The sequence below is a fragment of the Chenopodium quinoa genome, unplaced genomic scaffold (assembly GCF_001683475.1).
Source record: "Chenopodium quinoa cultivar QQ74 unplaced genomic scaffold, ASM168347v1, whole genome shotgun sequence".
NCBI classification, from domain to species: Eukaryota; Viridiplantae; Streptophyta; class Magnoliopsida; order Caryophyllales; family Amaranthaceae; genus Chenopodium; species Chenopodium quinoa.
This window is the reverse complement of record NW_018743144.1, coordinates 376,219-386,520: the sequence shown is the minus strand read 5'-3', so window position 1 is coordinate 386,520 and position 10,302 is coordinate 376,219. Positions and strand designations below refer to the sequence as shown.

The following is a 10,302-nucleotide window of genomic DNA, read 5'->3' as shown; positions in this document are numbered from 1 at the left end:
GATCAAAATTAGATCATAATTACAGAGATTTTAGAGAGAGACACTCTAGGTTTTTAGAGAGACGTTTATGGTGGATTGTTGAAGATTGAAGATTTCATCATTTCCTTTGATTTTTGATCAAGTTTCTAAGGATTCCTTTTCTTTAATTCAATATATAGTTTGATCTTTAGGTTTCTTTCATTTGCTTGTTGATTGTTCTAGTTTGATTGAAGTTTGATTGATTTGTGTTTGATTTTATCTTGTTTGATTTTATCATGATTAATTTGTTGCTTATTGTTGTTTTAATCTTAATTTCAATGGCTAGTGAGTAGATTGCTTGCTAGGGTAATGGTGAAGCACGTATGAGTAATGGATTAATGCTAATTGGGGAAAATTGATGGAGTTGACTTTGTGATTAAATTGGTTGATGACCATGTGCATGTCTGTGATTAATTAAAGAGTAGCTAACTTTGATTGTTACACTAGATTGCATTGTAAGTTGACATTAATACGAACCATTAATTTGTCGCTTGCATTTAATGATTGAGGTGTCTTGTGACATTCCTAGCTAGAGTTTATCGTAGTTGACGATAGTTAGACCTCTAGTAAAATAGCTTGATATGCTGTTGCATGATTGGTCTTCCCTCACATTGCTTAACTTAGTCACTTTAACCTCCCAATTAGTTGATCCGTTACGATTGCATTTGGATCCTAGCCCTAGCATTTTACATACTTGATTTCAATTCATTGTTTAGTCATCCTTGTCCAAGTTTACATACCTACACCCTATCATTTTCGGAGTAGCTTGACTTAGGCAATAGATAATCGCCCACCGTTCCTTAGTGGTTCGACCATCCACTTACCGTTATACTTGTGCAAGGGTTTGTTGAGAGATTACAAATTTTTTTTTGGCCTTGGGTAGGGGTTAGTTTCAACGACCTAGTGTCGACCCTCATCAAAATGGCGCCATTGCCGGGGATGGTGTTGTGATTGTGTATTGTACTTGAGTCTATTCCATCTTATTCAAAAACACAAAAAGATTTTTCTTCTTTCTTTTAGGCTACACTTGTAGCCGCGTTTCTAACAATTTCTTTTGAGTTTTTGCATGCATAGTAGAACTCGTGATAGGTCCTTAGTTCCTTTAGATTCGGAAATTGAAAGAACTCTTTCACGAAGAAGGATAGCCAACTGATCTTTGAGCCTAAGTTCCTCAAGTGAAGAAGAGTTTCAGGAAGAATGAGAAAAAGTCATGGGAGAGAAGAAGACGGCGGAGGCTTTCTTGTCTCGCTTTTACCCACAAAAGAAGACGGCGGAGGCTAGAGCCTTGATCCAAGGATTCAAACAAAGGCCTAATGAGAATCTCTATGAAGCATTAGAGAGGTACAAGGAGTATCAAAGACAGTGCCCACATTATGGAATTCCTACCTATCAAGTGATACAAATTTTCTAAGGAGGCTTGAGTGCCCAAGGCAAGTCATGCCTAAATGGAGGAGCCGGAGGTCCTACAATGAATAGGACGGAAGAAGAGGTAGTTGAAATAATTGAGGATGTGGTGAGATACTATAGAGATTGGCAAGAAGGAGAGAGGGAGTCTACGAGCAAGAGTGGCTCGACGGTTTATTCGGTGGATCATCTCAACGCGATTAACAACTTGTCCTCCCATTTTTCAAATCTAGGGAAGGAAGTAACATCGATCAAAGCAAAGCTTGAGAGTCTTTCTACAAATTCATTGAGTATTCCCTCCCAATCCAAAGGGCGAGGTACACTTTCTAACTCTTATCCTTCTACTTCCAATAACATGCCTAGAGGTTGTCTACTTTGTGATTCTTGTGGGTCTTATGATCATGATTCTTCCATGTGTTCTCAAAATTTTGTTGATGGATGTGATGATGTTAAAATTAATATAATGTGAACATGTGAACTTTGTGTCTAATGCCAATGGTGGTCAAAGGTTTGATGGACCTAAGAATTTTGGCAATAGAAATTCTCACCCCTAGGGTGGTTTCGACAACTATAAAAATGGAGTCTATAGGAACCTAGGAAACCAAGGTTTCCGAGGTAAGTATAACAACAAAGGTTATAGTAATAAAAACCCAAGCAATGAGTATGGAAACCAAAGTCAATCTCAAGGCTTTGGTAACCATTACCATAATGGTGGCAATAGTCAAGGACGAGGTAATTGGAATAACAACAAAAATCGGGGAAGTTTTCAAAATAACAACCAAAGGGGACCCCTACCCGGTTTTGCTCCGAAGCCTCAAGCCAATGGTGAAAATTATTATTCCCAACCATCATCATTTAATACAAATTTGGAAGAAATTATTGATAACCAAACCAAGATCATCAACACATATATGGCGGTGAGTGAGAAGAAATTTAATGAGATGATGACTCACAATAAAATGCTTAAGACACAAATAACCCAACTAGCCAACACTCTAAAGGATTGTGCTAGTCCATCCTCTTTGCCTTCTCAAGGAGTGGAACCTAAGAAACCCGTGTATTCTATCACCACTTGGAGTGGAAGAGTTCTTAATGAAGGAGTTTCAAGGTCCATGGAGGAGGATGAGGAGTGGAGTGACCCAAGAGAGGAAGTTGAGGTTGGTTGTGTCTAAGAGTGTGAGTTATGAGGAGGTGCAAGAGAAAAAGAGGAGTAGTGAAAAAGAGCGTGAGGAAGTGTGGAGACCCGACCTTCCATACCCAAAAAAATTCTTGAGGCACAAAATAGATGAGCAATTTGGAAAGTTTCTTGCTATGCTAAAGGAAGTTCACCATTCTATCCCCTTCACCGATGCAATTACCCAAATGCCTAGGTATTTTAAGTTCCTTAAAGAGATTTTGAGTGGGAAGAGAATGTGTAATGAGGGTGATTCAGTTGAAGTTGGGAGTTGTTGTAGTGCTTTCATTCATAATGAGCTGCCCAAGAAAATGGAGGATCCGGGTAATTTCTCTATTCCATGTGAGATCAAGGGAAAAATGTTTGATAATGCTTTTTGTGATCTTGGAGCTAGTGTGAGCGTCATGCCTTATTCCATTTTCAAAATACTCAAGTTAGGTGAGCTCCTCCCATCTAACATAACTCTTCAATTGGCCGATCGGACTATTATGATTCCAAAGGGGAGAGTTGAGGATGTTCCTCTTAAGATAGGAGGGTTCACTATTCCTGTTGATTTCATTGATCTTGAGATTGCGGAAGATGACCATATACCTATCATTTTAGGAAGACCTTTCTTAGCCACTTCGGGAGCCATAATAGATGTGAAAGGAGGTCGTATTACCTTGAGAGTTGGTAAGAAAGAGGAAATCTTTGAGTTAAAACCAATGCATGAGTTTTTGTTTCTTGTGCAAGGAATTATGTTTGCTAATTCCCCTCACTCTATTGATAACGTGTGCATGATTAATTCTTCAACTAACGATGTTCTTTAAAATTGCGATGATGCTCTTTCAAGTTTTGATGGCAAGAAGGTTAGTGAAGAGAAAATGATGATTCCCAAGCTTATGGACGAGGAGGATGTTGAAATTCCTCATTAGTCTGAGCTCTATCCTCAAGATGAAGGGGATGTTTCTATGAGTATGGATGGTGAGGAAACATCTACAATGAACAACAAGCCAAAGAAAATAGCTTGTGATTCTAAGATGAAAAGAGAGAGAAAGTAGTCACGGAAAGAAAAATTTGTAATTGAAAAGTCTTTGAAGGAGGTTTCATCAAGCAAAAACAAGAGGTTGCTAGAAGTTGAAGAGGAATTTACTCTTTCCGGTACCTTGAAGAAGGTGGTGTTCTTTAACCCTCCATGATTTGGAGGAATGGTCTAGCTTAGGACCATAAGCAAGCGTTTCTAGGGAGGCAACCTAGAGATTTCTAACTTTTCTTTTTTATTTTTGAATTTTTCTTATTTTTCATTTTTTTATTTTCGTTTCTTTCACTTTTCTACTTGTTTGGATTTGTAGGTAGCATTTTTGGGATTGAATTTCATCAAGTGAGCATGAGGAATGAGAAGGTGTTTGTGGTTTTTGATGTGATTATATTCGATACCATTGGAATTTGAGGTAAAAGGGTAAGAGTTTTAGTGAGATAAGATAGGCAATTTTGTGCTTTAAAGTTGAAGGAATTTTGCATTGGTGGGTTCATGGGGTGCTACCATTATTTTGGGATTTTGAACCCACTAAAATCTTGTTTTGAATCTGCCTCTTTCAGTGCGTTCAATAGCCCAAATGTTAATCTTAATCGATAAACCCACCGACAAACGCACCAAGAAATAAAAAAAAGAAGAAGAATCGGGCTAGGCAGGTGCGGGCGCGCACGTGCCTAGTGCGGGCGCGTATCTTGCTGGTGCGGCCGCGCACCTGTCTGCGTACCTGTCTGGTGCGGGCGCGCATCAGCCCGTGCCCCCTTATTTTCCTTCCTTCCTTCCTTCTTTCATTTCCCCTTATTCATCCTTCATAGTTTCGACACCCATTATCTTTAAACCCTCAAAACCGCATTACACACTTCAACAACTCATCAAATTTCAACCCAAATCACTCTAATTTTCACTCCAAATTCACTAAAACCTTCTAAATTTTCATCCAAATTATCAAATTATACTACTTTCACCAAATTAAACCTCCAATCTCTCTCCTCCATACTCGAGTATAATTTGGGGTTTTTCAATTTGGTGGAAATTTGTGGCTAAAAGTGGTTCAATCTTTCTTCATATATGGTATAATCATCTTCTCTAGCTTTTAATTGCTTAATTATATCATATATTTGTCATCACGGGTTAAGATAGGTTGTTGGGACTACTAACCCTAACCAAATTAGAAATTTATAATACCTAAACTTACACTAAACTAGTTAGTGGCAGGTAAAGGGTCGAACCCAAAAGGACTAAGTGTATCAATTTGTGCTAACTAGACTAGTAGGAAAGCTTATGAGATAGAGAAAGGTACAACTAAACACAACTAAGAACAAATAACTAAAACTAGGGAAAGTGGAATCCAATTACAACAATACATTCAATAACATCATACAATTAGATGAAAATGACCTTGATTAGGAACAATCAACACATTTAACTCACTCACACACAATTAAGCATGTTAATTATACTAATAAACTAATTCACTCTCGTGCAACTAGCCTAGAAAAGGTATGGAAGAATTTAGGGCTCTCAAGCAACTCACTCTTGCACAATTGGTTGAAAGCATAATTAAGAGCATAGAATCGATTAGCTAGAAAGATTCTAATCTATAGAAGCATCACCCACACACAATAATCAAGAAACAATTTCATACTAATCACAATCAATCATTCAATTCATTAATATAACCTTCATCCAATTCCCTAGAACAAAATCTAAGCTAACATAATGAAGAAAGACATGGAAAACAAGGTAAAATAAGAATAAAACAAGATTAAACAAATAAACTAATTAATCTACTCAAATCAATAAACAAAAAGCATAAAACTAAGAATTAAGCAAGAAATAAAGATGAGAGAAAGTTAGAAAATGCTCATTGAATAGATGAGAAGAAGTTCCACAAAGTTGCTTCTTCAACCTCTCAAAAACTCCATGGAAATCCAAGCTTTCTCTCTCTACACTACTCCTAAACTAACCCTAAGAGAGAGAAAATAATGGCTAAACTAAACTAATCTAATCTATCTAAAATAAAATGTTGATTCAAAATTCTGAGAAAATAACCTCAAAGGGGTATTTATAATACAAGTTAAATAAAAAAATAAAATAAAAGAAAGAAACTAAAAAGAAATAAAACTAAATAAAACAAATAAATTAACTAAACTAAAAACTAATAAAAACAAAACTAAAATCAAATAAAATAAAAGAAAATGAAAACAAAAAAGAAAACCCCAAAATCCCCAAAATTCACACCCAAACCCACGAAAACATCAGACCCCCTCTTCTTCTCCCTTTCGAATTGGCTACGTTCAATTCAAACACCATTCACGCATCATCATCACCGTTCATACTCCATCATCATCAGCATAATCACATCGCAGCCGTCCGATTTTCATTAAAAATCACGTGAAAAGCTCGTGATTGACCCATAACTGGGCGCCCGCACAGAAGTCGCACAGCAAGTCGTGCAAAGCTACTGCTTCGACTATGATTTTGGATTCCAATTGTGCGATTTCTGACAGGGCTGCGTGGTCGCGGTTGTCTGGGTTGCTACAACGGCTTCTCTGATTGGTTGGTGGTGTTTGCGTGGGTTTGGTTGGAGGTGGTGAATGGAGATAAATTTGAGGTGAGTTGGAGGTGAGGTGGTGAATTGGTTGCTGATTGTTGTTGTTGCGAGTGGAAATAGGGGAAGGGCGTGGTTCAGGTGGTTTGGTGAATTGAGGTAGGTGGTTGATTGGTGGCTGACAGTGGTGGTGCTTCATTGGAGTGGAGTGCTGGTGCGGTTGTGGTGGGCTGATAGGTGGTGTTGGTTGGAGTTTATGGGAGCAGGGGAAGGGCGTGGTTCAAGTGGTTTGGTGAATTGAGGTTGGTGTTTGATTGGTGGCTGACGGAGGTGCTGGTTTGGTTGTGGCTGAAGGTGGTGCTGGCACCAACAAGAGGAGGGAGCATTGTGCATTTGCCTCGAACATCGAACCCCGGACACGATTTGAACTTGAAACCCGGAATACCTACAACCAAAAACACGAGGGTATTACCACGAAATAAAATAAAATAAAATAAAATAAAATAAAAATAACATAAAAAATAAAATTAAAAGAAATTAAATAAAATAAAGAGAACAAACATGAAAATAAAATATAATAAGAAAATGAGAGAAACTGGGAACTTATTAGAAAACAAGAACTAAAAACTTAAAATATAAACATAGAATATAAGATAAATTAAGAATAAGCTAAAAATTATTAAAAACTACTAAAATGCTTAAAATAAAGATAAAAGACGAGAATAAGCAAATAATAGAAATAAAGGAAAAAATGGGGTAAATTATTGTGAAATAAGCCGGAAAGCAACTCAATAAACACCCTAAAAGTGACATAAAAGTCACTTATCAAACTGCCCCATGATAAACTTTTGCTCGTCCTCGAGCAAATTAACATGAACATGTGAGAAGGAGAGTGATTTATTCAAGCAACTCTAAGACACTAAAGGAGACAAGAATTTACACTAACTTACTTTCGTAGGAATCACGGTCAATTTTAGCAACTAAAGACAAGCCCTTTAAACCCCTAGATCGCCCTAGAGGACGAGTGAGCTCTCGTGAGGGTGTCCTAAGAGTTTAACCCACAACTCTAAACAAAAACCAAGGCAAGGCAATAAAAAGAAAAGAATAAGAAACATAAAAAAAAAACACAAATTTCATATTGGACGAGAGATAGGAACAAGCACCAATGAATGCAAACCTTTCTAAAAAGACAAATGTATGCACTTTCCAAGATGTCAATGGTGGATTGAAATATAACATATGCTAAGCAGAGAGAACTAACGGGGACACAACCCACCCTAGCCCCAACAAATCGGGTCGCGTTCTCTCCACTAGGTTCAAAGCAACCCCTAAGCTAGCTTCTCACGATTCCACGAAGGAACCGGAAAAAGATAAAGAAATGAAAAACTTTGAGAAGATAATCCCGACATCTCAACTATGCATACACTCTCCATAAGTTTGAAGTCTATCTCCCTCCACCGTTCTTTGACCCAACCCCACTAAAGTCTAAGGGTCTTTTATTGGTTGTAACGTAAGACTAAGGGTTAAGGCAGGGTAAAAATTTGAAAATTTTGGTGATATTTCCTAAGTGAAGCAAAAGAGTGGCCTACTCTCAAAAACAAACTCAAGAAGTCACAAAATATCAAACAAAAATACCAATAATTCCATCACCCCCAAGCTTATTCAACACTAACAAATAATAAATACAAAAAAAAAAGAAGAAACGCTCCCCCCAAGCTTGAACGAAGCATTGTCCTTAATGCTTAAACAAGGGAAGAAAACGAAACCAAACTAAAATATTTTTGTGTTTTTTTGTTTCTTTTCCATTTTTTTTATTATTATTTTTTTTTACTTAGCTCTTATTTGGTGTCCTTTCCTTTTTTTTACTATGGACGGTTTTTTCTTAAACATCCTTGATTTTCTTCAATTGCATCTATCTTCTCAAACTTTTTTGCATATTCATGTCAAGCTCAACGTTCAAGACCCCAATTCACAAAGTTTTCTTACCCATGATCAACACTCTCAAAACTCAAACCTCACATGCCATTGCTTCACTAACTAAAAGGGTTGGTAAACATAGGCCATTGGGTTTGTAATGTGGTTAATACCAGAAAGGGAAAATTAGGCTCAAATTGGTTAGCAAGTAGGTCGATGCAAAATAGAAAATCAAATTTGTAACAAAATAAAAAGAAGATAAAGAAAAATGAGAAAAGGTGCCCTTTTCCTCCCCTAGAGTGGCTCGGTCACGATCTTGGGAGATAGAGGTCAAAACAAGGATTAAGACATGCATAGTCAAGGATCCTAAATAGCCGCTCAACAAGGTGATGAAGGCTAGAACAAATGAAGCTCACAAGGGATTATAACCAAACAAATAACAACCAAGGGTTTCAAATCCACTGTAGAGAGCAACTCCATCTTACCACATTCCCGTGAACTAAGGCTTCATAGACCCCTAAAAGTTCTTAACCCGACTACCTTAGCATATAGTATCCTAGAGTCAACCAATGACACTCTCAAACCGTGCATACATTTACCACTTAGGAAGAAAAACATTCAAGGATTCAAGTCCCAAAACAAAATGTCAAAAATAAGAACAAACAAAACACATTTTGCAAAAATTACCTTGAAAGTAAACAAAAATCTTTTTGATTTTTCAAAATAAAAGAAAAGACATGGAAATATATACTCAAGTGCATGGCGTATATGAATCAACATCCCACCAAAAATGATAGAATACCCTCCCCCCAAGCTTGAGTGAGACAATATACTCAAATATAAACAAAATAATCCATGGGAGGGGAAAAGAAAGAAATCAATCCAACAAACCAACTAAATTCCAACGAGTCACCGACCATTAGAGAAACAACTCGAAAACATATTACCGGATATTGGTGGGTGTAATTACCCGCAAATGAACAAATTTAACCTTTCAAAGTCGATTTCCTCTTGAATTGAATCTCGATTTCCATATGCTAGCAAAAATAGGCGTCAAACTTCCTTGATTCTTGATCCAAACCAATGCATAAGTGTATATCAAGTCATGTACCTAGAAAAAGGCACACAAACATTTCCATGAGAAAAAATCTAATCTAAAAAGAAAAGAAAATGAAAGCAATTAAAACCTCGGGTTACTTCCCGAGAAAGGCTTGTTTAACGTCCAAGCGAGACCACTCTAGTAAATAATATTGCAACGAACGCAAGAGCTTATCAAATGCACTACTATACATTTCATATGATAAGAAGTAGGCAAATGAAGGAAGAAGGACGTGCAACAAGATTATTGCAAGTAAGCGAGGAGGAAGATGCCAAAAGAAAGAATAAAAATCAAAAGAAAAATCAAGAAAATAAGAAGAGAAAGAAGAAGAAAAATAAGGAAAAGAATAAAAAAGCAAAACCTCCTCAAAATATTTTTGGGTGGCACAATCACCCATTTCCTCAATAATAGGAGGATGAAAAGGAAAAGTCTCATCAAACAAGAGAGGGTCCTCAATAGGCTCTTTGACAAAAGAAGGGAGGAACATGGGAGGAGAAAAAATGGTCACACAAAGCCTCACATCACCAATGAGGGCATGAAAATCAATCATAGATACCTCAAAAGAACACTCATGACTCACATCTCCCTCAAACAAAAACTCTCCAATAGAAACAACCTCATCCTCCTCTCTATCACAACGATGAACAACAACTCCCTCAAGATCATCAAAGCCTAGAGTCTATGATTTTGAATTCCAATTGCGCGCTTTCTGACAGGGCTGCGCAGCCGCGGTGGTCTAGGTTTCTACAGATGCTGATTTGGGCGAATTCGGAGGTTCGATTGAAGCGGCTTCTCTGAATTGTGGGTGGTGTTTGCGTGGGTTTGGTTGGAGTTGGTGAATGGAGATAAATTTGAGGTGAGTTGGAGGCGAGGTGGTGAATTGGTTGTTGATTGTTGTTGTTGCGAGTGGAAATAGGGGAAGGGCGTGGTTTAGGTGGTTTGGTGAATTGAGGTTGGTGGTTGATTGGTGGCTGACGGATGTGCTGGTTTGGTTGTGGCTGAAGGTGGTGCTGGCAGCAACAAGAGGAGGGAGCATTGTCCATTTACCTCGAACCTCGGACCCTGAACACGATTTGAACTGGAAAACCTGAATACCTACAACAAAAAACACGAGGGTATTACCACGAAAT

The 10,302-nt window shown here is 37.6% G+C and overlaps 1 protein-coding gene across 1 annotated transcript; it reads left to right on the top strand.

Moving 5' to 3' along the window:
* Nucleotides 1-2,514: 2,514 nt before the first annotated feature.
* LOC110732110 lies at nucleotides 2,515-3,405 on the top strand. The gene has a single exon (XM_021912028.1). It carries the CDS (start codon nucleotides 2,515-2,517, stop codon nucleotides 3,403-3,405), a length of 891 nt encoding a protein of 296 aa, XP_021767720.1.
* The last annotated feature ends 6,897 nt before the right edge of the window (nucleotides 3,406-10,302 follow it).

Bases quoted from the DNA above. Each gene is read 5' to 3' on its own strand.
- LOC110732110 (XM_021912028.1), top strand. From the start codon at position 2,515: ATGAAGGAGTTTCAAGGTCCATGGAGGAGGATGAGGAGTGGAGTGACC.